This window comes from Paralichthys olivaceus, chromosome 5 (assembly GCF_024713975.1).
Source record: "Paralichthys olivaceus isolate ysfri-2021 chromosome 5, ASM2471397v2, whole genome shotgun sequence".
Taxonomy (NCBI): domain Eukaryota; kingdom Metazoa; phylum Chordata; class Actinopteri; order Pleuronectiformes; family Paralichthyidae; genus Paralichthys; species Paralichthys olivaceus.
In genome coordinates, this window is record NC_091097.1 from 8211816 (window position 1) to 8228477 (window position 16662).

General features: G+C 39.7%; 3 protein-coding genes across 5 annotated transcripts; 1 reads left to right on the forward strand and 2 right to left on the reverse strand.

The window, feature by feature from the left end:
• Nucleotides 1-1192: 1192 nt before the first annotated feature.
• odad4 (outer dynein arm docking complex subunit 4) lies at nucleotides 1193-4776 on the reverse strand. Of its 2 annotated transcripts, XM_020094297.2 has the most exons (11): nucleotides 4546-4775; nucleotides 3864-3995; nucleotides 3635-3788; nucleotides 3213-3271; nucleotides 2859-3009; nucleotides 2524-2745; nucleotides 2248-2455; nucleotides 2077-2163; nucleotides 1700-1896; nucleotides 1469-1569; nucleotides 1193-1374 (listed from the first exon to the last, which is right to left on the reverse strand). In XM_020094297.2, exons 1-11 carry the CDS (start codon nucleotides 4675-4677, stop codon nucleotides 1342-1344), a joined length of 1476 nt encoding a protein of 491 aa, XP_019949856.2. In that variant the 5' UTR covers nucleotides 4678-4775; the 3' UTR covers nucleotides 1193-1341. The 2 variants fall into 2 exon arrangements, with proteins under 2 accessions (XP_019949856.2, XP_069380483.1); XM_069524382.1 differs by lacking the exon at nucleotides 1193-1374 and having other exon boundaries at nucleotides 1381-1569; nucleotides 4546-4776.
• Nucleotides 4777-5165: 389 nt separating this feature from the next.
• Nucleotides 5166-12705, reverse strand: dnajc7 (DnaJ (Hsp40) homolog, subfamily C, member 7). The gene is made up of 14 exons (XM_020094296.2): nucleotides 12576-12705; nucleotides 11785-11873; nucleotides 11329-11453; nucleotides 10157-10270; nucleotides 9802-9876; nucleotides 9581-9699; nucleotides 8433-8586; nucleotides 8094-8258; nucleotides 7559-7650; nucleotides 7401-7474; nucleotides 7080-7226; nucleotides 6837-6989; nucleotides 6589-6651; nucleotides 5166-6477 (listed from the first exon to the last, which is right to left on the reverse strand). Exons 1-14 carry the CDS (start codon nucleotides 12680-12682, stop codon nucleotides 6440-6442), a joined length of 1515 nt encoding a protein of 504 aa, XP_019949855.1. The 5' UTR covers nucleotides 12683-12705; the 3' UTR covers nucleotides 5166-6439.
• On the forward strand, nucleotides 12601-16156 carry nkiras2 (NFKB inhibitor interacting Ras-like 2). 2 transcript variants are annotated; one of them, XM_020094339.2, is made up of 4 exons: nucleotides 12601-12729; nucleotides 13146-13257; nucleotides 13679-13920; nucleotides 14352-16156. In XM_020094339.2, the coding sequence occupies exons 2-4, from the start codon at nucleotides 13164-13166 to the stop codon at nucleotides 14592-14594; spliced, it is 579 nt and encodes a 192-aa protein (XP_019949898.1). In that variant the 5' UTR covers nucleotides 12601-12729; nucleotides 13146-13163; the 3' UTR covers nucleotides 14595-16156. The 2 variants fall into 2 exon arrangements, with proteins under 2 accessions (XP_019949898.1, XP_019949899.1); XM_020094340.2 differs by having other exon boundaries at nucleotides 12723-12810.
• The last annotated feature ends 506 nt before the right edge of the window (nucleotides 16157-16662 follow it).

Genomic DNA, 16662 nt, shown 5'->3' on the forward strand with positions numbered 1-16662 from the left:
TCACTATACATTAATGGTATAAGTACCTGTACCTCTTTATAAGTTATTAGCCAGGACAGTTTTCAAAATAACAAGATATCCCATGAATATTAAACAGTCACAGTAATATGCATCGTTGCAGTTGACATCCTGGAAGAAGAGGTGGAGGAAGGTCCATGTCCAAGAGCAAAACAAAAACATATGACAAGTTCTGCACTTTCACCTCAAAAAGATAATTATTAGGAATAATGACTGTCTCTACAACCGTTCACAATATACAGGCATTATACAAGCCCTCAAATTAATACTATTTCCCATCTCAACTTGGTGGAGTTACTCCTGCCTGTGAACAGGCTGTCCTTTGTTGGGCTGTCTCCTCAGTTGTCTTTTGATTAAAATATTGCTTTTTATTTAGTACACCATAACCCTAATAAGTCTAACAACAAGTTTATATAATAGGGGATAGAGATTAGCAAACAATTAGTTCAAGACAGCACTATACAAGGTTTAAGTTAAATAAAAGTACAGTATACCAAACTTTTACAAACACAACAAGCTCGTAGCTCTCAGTCAAACCAGTGAACAAATATTATATTAAAATGGTTTACATTTGAAACTAATGACTGGTTATTACATATACCCAATACCATACCATCTCTTGTTTAACTAGGACATACACATTGGAGCCAGCGACAAATTTCAAAAGGCTGTGTAGAGGAAAGTGGATTTACAGATCCTAGCTCTCCCCCTCAAGTTTTACATTCCAGTGAAGCCTTTCTCCTGTATTTATCTGCGGAGCAGCAACTAGGCAACCGTTGGAAGCCAACAAACCCCGTCAAGGTGGGTTGATGGTGATGATAAGCATCCTGCATGGCAGCAGCTGGAGCTCAGCTTCTCCCCCCTCGCTACATCCCAGCCAGTGGACTGCATTGCTGCTGTGACTACAGTGCACAGATAGCTTGTGAAGGTTGAAGTATTTTGGAGTTCTATGCACCAGAGGTTGGCAATACTCATTATTTTGTAAATTAAGTAAACATACATCTAAGTTTGAAGGTTTTTATTGAAAGAAAGCTAAAGTATAATAAAACCCACAATATCAACTAAGGAACAAAAAGTGTGTGTGAGTGCACTGTATTGTTTTTTGTTTGAGTTTTAGTGATGGCATCGGTCATGTTTTGCCAACATAAAAGACGTCCCCTGCTGTTACTGCTCTGTGGAACATAATTACAGACATAGATAACTGAAGCAATTGCCAAATGCTGTTGCCAGTTAATTACAACTTGCAAACTGATGTATGTGCACATGAAAACACTTGTCCTCTTCTGACTTTTTTTGTCCCCTCAGTCGTAACTGGATACATCTTCATCGTGGTTGTTGTTTTGCTTCATCAAGAGCCTGGAAGGTTGAATGACAAATATCAGCCAACAAAAATATACTTTAAATGCTCAGCTGATTGGGAAAGGGAAGCAGACAACAACAGAGTGGGAACCTTCTGAATTGCATTTGTGAGGAAGTCGTCTTCTTGCAGTTTGGCATGGGTCAAAGCTCTCTCAAAGCTGGCGACGCAGGATTCAATATTTCCAAGTTTCACTGATGTTAAAAAAGTGGAGAAAGTACTATTAGAGATCAGAACAATAAGTTGTTCAGTGACAACAGCTTCAAAAAGCAAATAATATCACTGTTTATCACATGAAGTATTCAAATTCAGACTAAGAATTACTTTCTGATTGCGCCAACAACACATTGGCATTTATATGCCATTGGTCATCAGCAATTTCATCAGCTGCAGTGAGAGAACGGATGCCGTAGTCTCTGGCTTCTTTGTAGAGACCGAGCTCCAGGTAACACCGACCAATCTCGTGAAATAACCAGGTCTTCTCTACACCACCGCATAGCAGGGGGATCTTCTTTTCCCAGCTAAATTATAAACACACAGATAAGAAAATTAGGTTAAAAAAAAATGTCACAGATAAACAAATCATCTATTGTCACCATTGTTCGATGCAAAGCATTGCTTGTGAAAGAAAGGTGTGACTATATGTTGCGTATATATTTTTACATGTGTTTTGCATTTGTTTGTTTTTATAATTTTCATACAACTCAATGGCCTGTGTGAAGTCTCCAATTTGGGCATAGACTCTGCCAATGTTGTCCAGTGCCCGGGACATTGCCTCTGGGTGATTGCTGTGGAAGAGAAAAAATTGTTGAGCATTTTTTGTTCTATACTGTCTATATCTATACACTTGTGCTGTTTCTTCTGATTCTCACCACTGTTTAGCCAACTCCAAGTCTTTTTGGTGATGTTCTAAGGCGTTGTCCATATCTCCAAGCTCGATCAAGGCATTCCCAATGTAACTGTGCAGGCTGCCCAAAACATCTTTCTTGTCGGGTACCTCTTTCTCAGACCATCTCTGCACCTCCTCCATGACTTCTTTTGCCTTCTTGAGACTACCCTCCGCATTTCCCGAGGTCAACTCTGAGACAACAAACATACATTTAACATTTTTATGCGAAGGAAAAAGTCTAGCCAGAAGCCTGATTTACCTGCATCAATGACATCCAGGCTCTTCAGCAGAAAACGAGCAGGTTCACGGGGAGCTTGAGAAGGCTGCTTGCTACATTTTTTCCCCGTGCGCTTACTCTGCCTTTCCCGTTTCCCAGGTTTCTTCTGGTTAAAGAGGTCGGTGCAAGTGTCAAGATATTTCAGGGAGGTCTGAATGACGTCCTGCAGGTTTTCCCCACCCTTTGTTTTTCCATTTACCAAGCCTGATTTGAAAGTGACAGCAAATGTAGTGTTTATTTTATCTGATAGTTTCAAATATAAGACATAGAGACAAAAAAAAAATCCTATTATTAGGCAAATATGAATCACACAGTACCTTCAACTTTCAGCAGGTTTTCAAGATATTTCTTGTCACTGTAAAACTCTCCAAACACCTGCCTGGTAAACTTCTCACTTTTGGGAGTCTTCTGGGTCTGGTCTTTGTTCTCCTCGGTCAGATGCTGAATAGAAATACTTGGCTGTGCCTTCTGTACAGGTTAGTCATTCAGAAACATAATATTGTGCTTCAGAAGGAGGATGTGTTGAACATTAGAAAACTGTAAAGTCTCTGCTAGCCCAGAGATTGGAGAATCAATCCTGGTTGCGACACAGTAAAATGAATTGGTGGCTGTATGCGTGCATGCTTCTTAAACACTGGGTTACTGAAGGCGAAAGTGACTGTAAGACTCACCTCATCTTTTTGAAGAAATGATGCCCCTTCATTAATTTTTGGTTTTACGGAGGTGTGGTCTGTGAGACAGCAGAGAAGACGGAATGATTTAGATTTTAAGCATAAGTTGTGAGGAGGACATTCATATGCTGCCATTACAATTTAACTTAGTTAAAGGTTCAGTGTGTAGAAATTAGTGATATCTAGTGGTGAAGTTACATGTTGCAGCTGAATACCCCTCACTTCACCCTCCCCTTCCAAACATGAAAGATAACCTGTGGTAGCCTTCAGTTGTCATAAAAACTAAAAAGGTTTGTCCAGTTTGGACTACTGTAAAAAAATATGGCCGCCTCCGTGGTGAAAACATCAGTAGGATTATTTCATATTCTGCCAATAGATCCCTTTCAACTAAATCTTACAGACTGGGCCTTTGAATTACTTACTGTTTATACAGTTTACGATGCCGTCCTGTGCTTTTTGGATACCCAGTCTGAACTCCTGCATCTGTGGACGCAGCTTTTGTCCTCTGTGGTAAAACACCAGCGCATATTCAAGTTCTCCCATGTGGTACAAAGCCTCTGCCTTCTGGTACAGTCCCTAAAAAGTATGATAAAATAAATACCAAGGCTTCTCTCATTCATTTTGTTTTCTTTGTCTAGTCCTGCTGTTTACCTCACAACAAGTCTTGTCGTCTTGGAGTGAAGCTTCTGCATCTCTTAAAGCGTTTTCAAATTGCCCCATGTGCAGGTAACATCTGGACCGACAAACAAGGCAATTCTTCTCACCAGGTTTCAGAGTCAGTGCCTGAACAAAGACCAAAAACAAAGTGTAATACACATTTCAAAGATGTACTGAAATTTACTTGCAGTGTATTCTTGAAAAGCAGATCGACTTGAAATGCAAATCACTGTATCTGGGTGATCGACCAGACAAAATAAGAGGAAAAATTACAGATACCTAAAAAGAATGATGAATCGAGATTCTGAGATAAAACACATATGTATGTCAGTCATTTTTTTCAGTTATTAAGCGGTGTAAATAGGATTCCATACAAACAAACCCACTTATAATGGTTGGCTTCATTAACAAGATCAATGAGATGAAAAGGTAGACTCTTGCATTACAATAGGGAGAAAATGTATAGTATTGGTCATATATATATATATATATATATATATATATATATATATTTAGTATTGAGTAATGAGGCTGACACCGATATTTTTTGTAGAGCTGGTTACTATTTGAGAGTTGCTGTATAACCAGATCCAAAGAGTATTTGATAGTTAGATCAAGGTTTGTGGATGACACAGCGCAGAAGATTATGGTTTCCTTATGGTTGGTAGTTACTCACCGTTGTGAAGCTCTCTGCAGCCTTTTCCCAGTCTCCTCTGTGGAACAGAACATTCCCCAAGTCCATTAAATCACTAAACACATCCCTGGACTTTTGGCCTTTGCTGTCTCCATTCGTGTCAGACATTTTCATTCACTTCAAACAGTGCAACACTAAGACAGTTTAACTTTAGAAGGTATGTAAACACTTCAATGTCTCTGGTATCCTAGCAACAACCAACAAACCAGAAGCAGGGCAAACATCGCCATCTGTTGCCCATTTAATGCAGCACCCTTGTAACACCACTCGTAAATTGTTGAAATCTATTTTCTAACTTACAAATGTCAGTCCCTTAAACATGCCTGATTTTTTGCATGAAGATCCGTGAATTATTCTGTGAAATCAATAAAAATGTGGAAGAAAAAAGTGAAAGGTAAATCCTGGATCAGCATTGAAATTTTACGGGTTCTTGACCAGACGCACACAGCATCCTTCCATCACATTTCTAGGTAATCGGTCCAGTAGTTTTGTGTAATCCTGCTAATTAAAACACAGACAAACACCGATGAAAACATAACCTCCTTGGCGGAGGTAATAATATATACAGACATTACTCTACCAAAACAAAAGGACACAAAATGTTGTTTTGGGTAAATCCAGAGGAGGCCAACTTTATTGACATGGCTGTAACTTTTCAAGCGTAAAGAGAGGATGGTTTCACCTTAAGGGCAAAAACAATAACAGCAAAGATGAGGCTTTTCTTTTCTCCAGTAAGTGCACCAAAAGAACAACACACTCATCAGGAAGCAACTGAACATCACTAGGTTTCACCATCATACCGTGCCTGACTTTCTGCATATCGCGCCATTATTCTATTCCTATGCTTATGTGCTGCATTGAGTAATATTAACATATGGTATTATAAAAATGCCTTTTCAGTTTGGAGAACTGTCAGGGAACATAAAGAGCATGTTTTTCTGTGCATTTCATGCAGACCATCTTCCTGAATTTGTGTCAAAGGGATGCTCGCGATAGGTGCCAACTTTCCTCACCAATGATTCTATCAGACAGGAAATTTACAATAAATATACATAACAAAATTAAAAAAGGAAAAAGATAATCAAATATCACAAATCAACACTTTACATTCCAGTAAAATGTACAATGCAGCAATCTGTGAATGGCAACATCAAACACAAAACCTGTGAGAACAAGAGGGAGGGACTTAGTTGGCAATAAAGCCGGCGCAGTGGTCTCCACTGCCATCTTTCTTAAGTGTGCTTCGGCTGTACTCTGTGTGTGTGGGTCTAGGGTCCAGCTGTTGTGTGTTTAAAAAAAAAAAAAGCTCAAGTGATGCTATTGGCTTGACAGTTTTCAGTGAGGACTTGTAGCAGCCGACTGTCTGACTGACATTCTTCAAAAGGGGGGAGGTGCTGCTTGCCCAGCAATTAAATTTCATGCAGAGGAAAGCCCCTCAGCAATAAGTTCACATGAGCTGTATGATAGCTTGTTCAATGCTCTGTTGCATCTCAGGAGTTTCCCCAGGATGTCACTTCCTGTACAGAACCATTAAAGCACAGATAGAATAGCTGCACAATCTAAAACACTGTTACATCATTTGTAGCGGTGTTGTTAGCCATTACTGACTTTCAAGTTTGTTTCATTCTACAAGGAAGAAAACCAAATCCAAAACCAGTAACACTATCCACTCAGTCTGAGCCATCATGGCGTCCTTGATATACAGGCATTTAAACATTTGCTGCATGTGGTCATTGGGTTGCATTCATTCAGTCAATGGCATAGAAAAGAATCTCCCTTGCAATCAGTCAGTAATTAAATATGGAGGGTAGGTCTGGGGGTTGACATTGTTGAAAAATCCTGTGGTAGTCTTTGTTCGGGTGGACATATTCTCCAATTAACCAAACTGGAAGAAGAAATTTCCTGGTCCAGATGCTGAAAAAAGAAACATATTTCAATAACTGAAATAAATGTACTTTATTTTTAACATTTGACAGAAAACATTGCTTCTCACAGGGTTTTCTAAACAAATAGGAAGATAAATACCTTCAAAACTAAAACCCCCTGGGCCTCCAAAGAAAGCCTTGAAAATGTTGTTGGCATCAAAATCTGAGAGAGAGAAAAAAATACACGTAAGAATCATCATCGACACAGAACTTTTCCACGTTTAATTTTCTAACTTTAAAACAAACAGTTGCTTTACAATAAGAAGGTGGAGTTGGCTCAAACACAATTTGTATTTAAATCTGTTCACCCTCGAGACCTCCCACCCCAAGGCTTGCCCGGGTTCTGACCTCCCATGTTCATGCCGTCGTCCTCCAGATCCTGACCGCTGTCATAGCGAGATTTCTTCTTTGGGTCTGAAAGCACGCTGAAAGCCTCGCCCACCTCCTTGAACTTCTTTTCCTCTTCTTTCTGCACCTCAGGACTTGCTCCACTGTGGCGGTCTAATCAAAGGAAAAGAAAACATGTCTGTGAACGACACATAAGATGGTTTCTTTCTGTATGAAATTAGTTTTTTTTCTGTGATAAAGAACCTGGATGATGTAAAAGGGCCCGTTTGCGGTAAGCTTTCTTGATCTCTTCTTCTGTGGCGTTCTTATCCACCCCAAGCACTTTGTAGTAATCTTTTCGCTTGCTTTTCTTCAACTCCAGCTGCGCATTTTTCAGGAGGTGCTTATGTTCTGTGGAATAAAGAAAAAGAAAGAAAGAACAGGTCAATAAACACAAGTAGGAGCAATATTATTTAAATGGCAGAAGGAAGCAAACAAAGCCAGTGAATAATGTTTAAGTACCATGAATTAAAAAACAAAGAGAAAATACAGTATCTGTGCTGAATGTATGAGTCTGATTCTCACCTTTTGTCTTCTCTGTCTGGTAAACTTTCTCATAGTCTCGCACTGCCTCTTCATACAGCTCTGTGTCCATGTAGCTGCAGGAGAGTCAGTAATTGAATCGATAATCAAATATAACTTGTGATCTCTATTAACTACAGAGTTACGTATCTTCGACATACCACTGTGCTCTCCGTAAATAGGCCTTGATGTAGGTCTCATCCAGTTTAATGGCCTTTGTGCAGTCTTCAATGGCCTGATCTAGTTTTTTCAGCTTTCAAAGAAAAAAGAAAGAAAACACACGCAAAGCAGCGTTTAAGATACAAAATCAGTGATTCGGTTCTCTTGATTTGAAATTAGAAAGTACAACATAGCAGAGATACCCAAAAAACTTTATTTTAATGTCTATACTTTTATTAAAGTCTGTGTCTCTGCTAACCTTTAATGTTTGACTAACTGAAAGAGGACTTGTGTGTGTTGTTCTATTGCATGAAATTACATCACTGCAAGTCTGTAACAAGCCTAGCATTTATTTATGGAGGTCTAGCATATTCAGGAGTGACAGTCTTGGGTTTTGTTTGCTTGTGGTTATCTCATTTATCCAATAGACACATCTCACTCTGTCCTTATTGGCTACTTGTTTTGTTTGTTTAGGGCTGTTCACGTGTTTATACTGATCCAACCAGTGGCATCTCCTCTCCTGTGCATGTTCCTCACCTTAGATCCAACAGTGGCCCTATTACAGAACAGTTTGGCATTAGTCTTGATGTTGTTGGGGTCTATCGTTAGTGCCGCAGAGTACAGCTCATAGGCCGCTTCAAAGTTCCCCTCCTTGAACGCCTTGTTCCCTTCCTCCTTCTTGGCTTTTAGTGCTTTGGCATTCTAGGTGAAAGACAGATAAGAAAGTAGAAGTCAATCAGACTTAAAATGGATCAAAGGAAACCACACTGTCATATCTTCTTAAGCTATTTCTTCTGACAAAAGCAAATTTTTTTTTGCTACATTTATAATAAGCGGTTTAACTGTTTCATAAAACTTGTCTACTGAATTACTCACTCTGCATGCGAGCCGGGCCTTATCGTGGTCAGGAGCCATGCGCAGAGCCTGTACAAAGAACTGGACGGCTTTGTCAATGCAGTCTTCATAGTAGAGACAAAGACCACGCACGTACAGAGCATCCGCATTAGTGGAGTCCATTCGCAGAATATCACTGAACGTAAACAAATAATCAATATTAATGTTAAAAGAAAACAAACAAATTTAAAAGAGACATCTTGTTATAATCTAATCAAATACGATTAAATGTGGAATGTAATCATACTATCAGTGATGAGACCGTGTTCAAGAATGCAGCGGTGTAGAAACTGAAATATGAACGTGGTAACAGACATGCCTTTAATTGACGAGGGCAGCCATAGCTTAATTCTGTGAGAATGGCTTCCCTACAGTTTCTGGAGGTGATCCCCAGAGAACCGAAGGCTGCAATCACACATGCACTGCAGTACAGATTTGTTTTTCTGACATTTTCCAAAGGGCCTGTATGTGAGAATGCTATATTCTGAGTTAATTTCTGACAAAGTTCCTGGAACATTCCCTGTCAGGCCCCTAGTAAAAAGTCCGGAAAATGTCAGGATGAGCCTATGTAAGAATACAGCAGGAACATGTACAGAAAGTTCCGGTGAGGGCGTTGGTGCATTGATGATCTTTCTAACACAAGACAGACGCAAAAATTGAAGAATAGAAATTCCTCAGGATAAAAAAAGAGGCGTAATAGACATAGAAGACTCAAGATGTAATTTTGAAAGACAAGATTAGAGAGCTTTAAGTGATTGGGACCAACACCTGTGTCGAAATGCTGTAAACAAAAACACTAACCACAGTGGAATTTATATGTCATGTCCTGCCTCCTGCATGCTCTACCCAGGCGCTACCCCTCTCCTCAATGTTCTGGAAATGTTCCTGTCGGTGTGAACACGTCTGACCCGGACAATCTCCTGCTGCATTCTTCATATGTGAAAGGCAAACTCCGGAAAATGTTCACACACAATTTTTCCGATATTTTCCGGAGTTCAGCTTTAGAGAATCTTTTCAAAGCAAATTAAGGCATTAGGTATGACATGGTCAGTCTTATTTTACTTCACCCAGTTAATCCAATAATAATGCAAAAATAAGTGAATTACCAAGTGTCATGAAGGAACTCTTACCTGGCTACAGACTGAGCTTCTGGGTAGCGTCCCAGCAGGGCTAAGCACTCTGCTTTCAGTATCTTGAACCTGTGACAGGCTGAGGCAGACTCCAAGGCACGGTCCATGCAAAAGACAACCTAAAAACAATCAAGGCATATTTGCAGTCTGTGTGACGGAAAGGTTTCTAGTGACATTCAAATGAGAAAATGAAGTGACTCTGTAACCACTGAGCAGCTTACCATCCTGAAGTCCCGCTTGTCAAATCCAATCTCTGCCATTCTCTCATATTCAAGGATGGAATCTGCAATCTTCACCTGCCAAAGGAATTTGTGGTATTCAGTGACAATGAAAAATACCTCTAGTAGTCAGGTGACTTCAATGCTCTGCAGCTATTACTAATTACTACATAAACTTTGGGTCAGTGTAACCAGTAGTTGCATGAATAACCTCCAACTTTCATTGATGGTATTTCTGGCTGACCTCCTCCTAAACTGCTCAGTTTTTCACTGTATCTACACTGGCTTGATGAAAGCTGATATGATAAGGGATATGCAATTTGTCAAATCATGCTCTCTGACACAGAGGCCAACTCACTTCCTGCTGGGCTTGGCTGTTATCTGGCTCCAGCTCCAGAACCCTCTGGAAACAGCGGCTGGCAGCCATAGCATTGCCAAGAGACAGGTGGCACTTGCCCTCTCGCAGATGGCCCTGTGGGCAAAGGACTTAGAGTTCACAAACTAAATAGCCTGTCTCAATTCCCCCCCTTGTTAAAACCAGCTGGACAATGTGTGATTGAAACTAAACCATTGCTATCTTTAACTTACTTCACAAATGTGACACAGCCTATCTACTACACACGGATACAAATTAAATTTGATTGACAGTTTTTAAAGGGATGTGGTATAGCTTATGTACTGAAGAGCCACATAATATTATTATAGGCGGTTGACCTAATTTGCACTGAAACCATGTTAAATTACAGTCACAGAAAGAGAGTAGAAAAAAGCAAGATGAACGAAGGGGCATTCATAAAAATAAACAAATTCACCATTAACCTAAATGAAAAAATGTTGGATTAGCACAATTAGAGGAATCAAGATGATCAAAATGTTAAGTCCTCTGCAACTGTAAAATGCCAAAGAAAATACATTTATGTGAGACATTACAGTTTAAATATGTAAGCCCAAAATGCAAAATGAAATCACAGTTTTCTAAAACAATTACAACTGGAAGTTGAAAGGTTTATCTGATTTTTGCAGTAATACTGATAGATAGTCTGGTAGTTTTCCAGTCAGAGCTTTATAAATAAAGAATTATCAGTGAGAATCTTTCTTGCTGACAAGCCCACCTGACGTTACTGTATAGAGTGCAATGATGAGTTCCATTAGCATCACCGGTGATCAATCTCAAGGCGGAGTGATAAATGGAGTCTGATGCATGCCTACATATTACATTACAGTAGTCTACGACTGACATTAAACTGCCTCAACAACCCTTTTCTACAAGACATGGGAAAGATGATTCTGTCTACAGAAAGGTAGCCAATCTTTCGCCTGAGTCGGCAAACAAGATTATATAATTTAAAACAAGTGGATACTGTAGCTCTGCAATGTTGTAAACAACTACATTCAAATTTGTGTAAAAACAATGTCCAAGGTTCAAGTTATAAATTCCCATGTAGATTCTGTTTTAAAGCTATCGCTAGCTGAATATATGTAAGACAAGATTTCCAATTTTGAATTAACATCTTCTTCTCCACAACCTACCTTCATGAAGGCGTTATCTAGTCGCACTGCTTGCTGGGAGTCCTCTAAAGCCTCTCTATACCGGCACAACATCATTAATGTGGCAGCCCGGTTTCCGTAGTAACTCGCATTCTTTGGACACATGTCTGGATAAAACACAAGACAAGGCAGTTTTATATATAAAACACATTTCATACACAGAGGTAGATTCACTGTGCTGTACAGGGACATTAAAAACAACAGAGAGACAAAATGAAAATAAATCAATTTAAAAGAATAAGAATAATAATAATAAAATAATAAAAGAAGTAAAGAGGTTAAAAAAGATGAAAGAAAGAGAAAGTATAATTCCAGCACAAGTTATTTCACACCCAGCATCAGACAGAACTCTAACTATTGCTGCCTATCCAATAAAAAAGGCCAACATTATATCCAAACAAAAGGAAGCTTCATCTGTACTATTTAGGGGATAGTTACCTATTGCCTTGGTGTAATAATTGAAGGCTTCTGCATAATCCTTTTTGATATAGAAGGCATTGCCTTGCTCCTTGAAGACCTCGGCGTCCCTGTGTCAAAGTGGACAGAGGACAAGAAAAGGCTTAAATGGAATGAAGACTAAGAATGAAAACAGAGCAGAACTACTTTGGGTGTTTGCTTCACACCTAAATCTTCACAGTGCAAAACCCTCAAGCATGAACGTCACATTCCTGATCAGCTGACAATGGGAGCATGCACAGGATATTGTGAATGACCGAGACTCTGCTGCTGGCCCGAGTTGGCTAAACATAGAAAGAGCCAAAGCAGCAGGGCACAAGTGTCCACACCAGTCAAACACGTAGTTATTCAGTGAGGCAGGGCCAGGAACATATGACACCATGCTGAGCGACCCTGCCATGCCGGCCGTTACTTTTTTTGGAAGCCCTTCACATCACGACCACACAGTGAGTGAACGCTGTCAGTAACTCGTGAGCCAGCCATTGACAATTCTGCGAATAAAGCAGTGACGTGAAAGCAGCGCACAACAAAACAGATCCACTTTTACGTTTGACTCGCAAGCGCAGATTTGTTCACATATGTTACAGCCCAGAAATCCAGCGCAGCAGCTCCCGGCCAGTGGGAACGTTACCCAGGGCCACAGTTAGCCGTGTTAGCTTTCAGTTAGCGACATGAAAACGGACATGGCAGGGACCGTGTCACCGCGCGTGTCAACCACACGCGTGTGGTAGACGCGCTCCGGCCGCTGACACCACGGTCCTCGCGTGTCGCACCTTTCTAATTCCTCGTCGCTGAGCAGGTCCATGTCAGGGTCCATGTTCACAGCATCACAGGTCTCCGTCGCCATTTTGCCGTGGACTGAGAGGGGGCGGGGCCACATTACTGCAGTCGGTTACGTAAACTGTAAACAGGAAGTCGTCCGCGAGGGTAAGAGCAGCTAGCTGAGCTCGTAAATAAGAATAAACCCCCAAAACTCTGCGGATATTCTCATAGCTCTCAAACAACAACGTCTGTATTTGATTATACGAGTCAGTGGGAAACAGTGTAGTCGAGTCAGAGAGGTTTACACGACGTTTAGGACCGTGCGTGTTAGGTCGTCTCTCCAAAAGCTAATGCTAAGCTATTTGTTATTGTCATGTACTGTAGACTGTCACGACTTTAGCAGACGTCGTTTCGCCTTCAATTATCATAATGACTTACTATGTATGCTAGCAAGCTACGTATTGCTTCTATGATACTTTAATGTGTCAAACTGATTTAACAATAGCATCGCAGCTACGTTGTTACAGTGCTTTGTAAAGTTGTAATCAAACACTTCTCACGTGAGTTTTGTATCCCTTCAGATTTCCTGAGAAACAGTTATGGGCAAAAGCTGCAAGGTGGTGGTTTGTGGCCAGGGTGCAGTGGGTAAAACGGCTGTTTTGGAGCAACTGCTGTATGCCAACCATGTTGCAGGTATACTGTTTTCACTTCACTGCATTATATGTTGTCCACTCTTTTGCACTGCTGAGTGATCAGTAGTTTCTACATGGCATGCAGACTGCTGAACAGACATAACCGTGTTGTATGTGTTGCGATTACAATTTGTCAGGAGTTAATGTGTAATTAGTAGCATTACATATTTCAATATACGGTACAGTAATTGCCATGAACTCTTCCTGGTAGAATGGGATATCCTAACAGCTGTTCAATAATTGCAATCTTTGCAGAAGCAATTGTACATAGAAACTGTGTTTCTAAATACAAGCCAAGGTAATTACAATAAATAATCAACTTGTTAATTTAATTTTTTTATCATGCAGTTTTTTTTTCAGCAAGGGCCTTGGACAGTACATCACACCACATGACACACTCCTTTGTAATTATCCATTGTCAGGTTCAGAGCCCATGGAGACTCTGGAGGATATCTACATCGGCTCCGTAGAGACGGACCGTGGTACACGAGAGCAGGTGCGCTTCTATGACACCCGCGGACTCCGGGACGGAATGGAGTTCCCTCGACATTACTACAGTTTTGCAGATGGCTTCATACTTGTGTACAGCATCGACAGCAAAGAGTCCTTTAAGCGAATGGAGGCTCTCAAAAAGGACATAGACCGTCATAGAGACAAGAAAGAGGTGAGGACCGCACAAATTTATATACTCTATTAGCTTCATATGGGAACTGATTCTTTAAAAAAGCTGGATGCGTCAATTTGCGTCACCAAATTGTTCTAATCCAACAGTAGTAATCAGATTGTCAGTCACTGCTGTTATCTTGATTTTGATTTTGGGTGACAGTAGCATGTAGTCCAAGAGGGACACAATTTAGTTTCTTAAATATTAGATTTTATAAATTTGTGACTCAACAAATTTGAGGATTTCTGGCATTTAAAGGCATCACATTGTGTTTGTCATTGGTTGATATGCTGTGGAATTAGATCTATAAATGATGAACTAGAAAGATGTTTCCTACCATAGCTACAACTCGAAATACAGCAGATGGAGTGACGTGCATTGATGTTGGCAGTGCCACACATTATACTTAACCTGATTATCCTGATCTGCAGGTGACCATTGTTGTGCTGGGTAACAAGCTGGACAAGCAGGAGGAAAGAAGAGTTGACTCCAACATGGCTCAGAACTGGGCAAAGAATGAGAAGGTCCGTCTGTGGGAGGTGTCGGTGGTGGACAGACACACGCTTATTGAGCCCTTCGTCTACCTGGCCAGCAAAATGACCCAGCCACAGAGCAAGTCCACCTTCCCTCTCAGTCGCAACAAGAATAAGGGAAGTGGTTCTACAGACAGTTAAATGACCAAACACTGTTTTCATGTTCAAGAGGGAGGAATAACAATGACCTTTATTTATAGAGCACTTTCAAAATTTAGATTATAAATTGCTTCACAAGGCAACAATTAAAACAAGTCATATAATCATGAGACACAAAGAGAATAGTTACAACACTTAAAAGACAGTTTAAAGAAATTTAAAATTCAAGTAGAAGCAGGAAAGGTCAATGATAAAGTATGGACTGAGTTAACCGACCATATTTCCTCTGACAGATCATTCCAGCGCCTTGGGGCCATTACTGCAAAGGTTCTGTCACCTTTTTTTAACTTCACTAAAATCTTATGATCAATTCAAAAACGTACAGGGAGCTTGTGCAAAGAGGCTTAAAGAGGAGTGGTGTGATCACTCCTGTTAAAAGCCTGGCAGCTGAGTTTTGAAAAAGGGAGAAAAGGTGTTTTGAAGGGAACCATGTTTTACAAGAGGATCAGCTTTGATGTCATGAAGGACTGAGGTAGTAGAAGTTTGAGAATGTGAAGAAGAGGAAAGGCAGAATGAATGTATGGATATTTATATACAGTGAGCTCTGTAGGTATTGGTATAGGATCCATATCTGATGTTTTGGTGAAATACAACTTTAATCATGAATGAGTGAAAATGGTGATCTTTTTATCCAATGTGCCATATCAGCAAAAGAAAAATCTATGAATTTAAGGTGTTTTGTTTGTCACTTCTATTTGATCAGGCTGAATTGTGTTTATCCACAGTCTTGTAACCACTATAGCTGATAAAAAAAAATGTGGTACTTGAATCACTGACAATCAGCATTTGATGGTTACAGATGAATTGTTCTCACTGTATAGATGAATTTGGATCCAGAACACATGTACACTGGCTATTATTTTATGTACATGTACACACAGACTGAATCATAACCCGCATCAATTTTAAATGTTGCTTTAATATCATTGTGTTATAAAAAGTATCAAAGGTGAATAGATTTATTGATGATGTACAGTGTGCTGTTTGTCTTGCTCTGGAGATTTGTTACACTATATACAGTAAATTCTGTAAATGATTCACTGTTGGATGTTGTAATGATTGACATTCCTTACCACATATGGCCTTCTGTACAGGCGTTAGAAATATGAATATGAGATAAAAGATGTTCAGATGAAAGGCAGTTTCTGCAGGCTCAGGTGCAACTTTTCCATCTTGACCACACATTTAAAACATGGGTATATATAGTAAAATGTCATCTTTAACAATGTGACTCATCAGTTACAGTCAGTGCTGAAGTTAAAGCTAGAGTGTTTGTACTGAGCGGTAGATTAAAACCCTTTAGACATTTCCTGACCTGTTCATTCAGGAGGCAACACAAGGTCAAATATGTGCAGCTTTTATTATTTGTTTTACTGAAAAGGGCAAATCTGCTGCTTCTGCTGTCTTTAATATTCATGTATCATATTCTGTCAACCCAATGTGTCATTCAACCTTTTTGTTAACATCGAACATTCAAGTTTTCCCTGAACTGTGGTCACTTGATATTTGTTTGCATGTAAACAAATTAAAAGATTTTTTTCCTAGGCCTGATCAGAATTGTTTTATGTGTATGGTTAATGTCACGTGTAGTTTGTTTCATGGCCAGTAGATGTCTCTGACCTTCCACTGAAACTTTGAAGTGATCCTAAGAATGTAGTTTCTGACAGTTTCATTTCAAGAGAAATGTGGATGTTAATTAAATTCAGTATTTTAGGTTCACTGCATTAGACCATAACTAATCCCTGGTAATGATGATTCAATTCCATCTAATCAGTGGTAAGGATGTTTGTTGTTGTATAGCCTGATTGAATTTGAGTGAACAGAGAGAACTTTAAAATATATTACAAATAAAAAATATTTTGTATAATCACTGTATATAGAAGTAGAATACTGTTGCTATACGTTGTACATCAACAACAACAATGATATTGATTTTTACTGCTATTCTTTGTAAGAATAACACAAAAGCTGTATATTGTTTAGCAAGACAATGATATTGCAGAGAGTCATGAGCGTTCACTCCCCTCCGGTGGTCATAGAGAGGAACAAC

Excerpts from the sequence above, each read along its gene's own strand:
- odad4 (XM_069524382.1), bottom strand. The coding sequence starts at position 4,677 with ATGAAAATGTCTGACACGAATGGAGACAGCAAAGGCCAAAAGTCCAGG. Across the intron at positions 3,996-4,545 it reads CTGCAGAGAGCTTCACAACG|GCACTGACTCTGAAACCTGG; the intron begins GTGAGTAACTAC and ends GTCTTTGTTCAG. Across the intron at positions 2,746-2,858 it reads AAACCTGCTGAAAGTTGAAG|GCTTGGTAAATGGAAAAACA; the intron begins GTACTGTGTGAT and ends CTTTCAAATCAG.
- dnajc7 (XM_020094296.2), bottom strand. The coding sequence starts at position 12,682 with ATGTGGCCCCGCCCCCTCTCAGTCCACGGCAAAATGGCGACGGAGACC. Across the intron at positions 9,877-10,156 it reads ACAGCCAAGCCCAGCAGGAA|GTGAAGATTGCAGATTCCAT; the intron begins GTGAGTTGGCCT and ends TTCCTTTGGCAG. Across the intron at positions 8,259-8,432 it reads AGGCCCGGCTCGCATGCAGA|AATGCCAAAGCACTAAAAGC; the intron begins GTGAGTAATTCA and ends TCTTTCACCTAG.
- nkiras2 (XM_020094339.2), top strand. The coding sequence starts at position 13,164 with ATGGGCAAAAGCTGCAAGGTGGTGGTTTGTGGCCAGGGTGCAGTGGGT. Across the intron at positions 13,258-13,678 it reads GTATGCCAACCATGTTGCAG|GTTCAGAGCCCATGGAGACT; the intron begins GTATACTGTTTT and ends ATCCATTGTCAG. Across the intron at positions 13,921-14,351 it reads GTCATAGAGACAAGAAAGAG|GTGACCATTGTTGTGCTGGG; the intron begins GTGAGGACCGCA and ends CCTGATCTGCAG.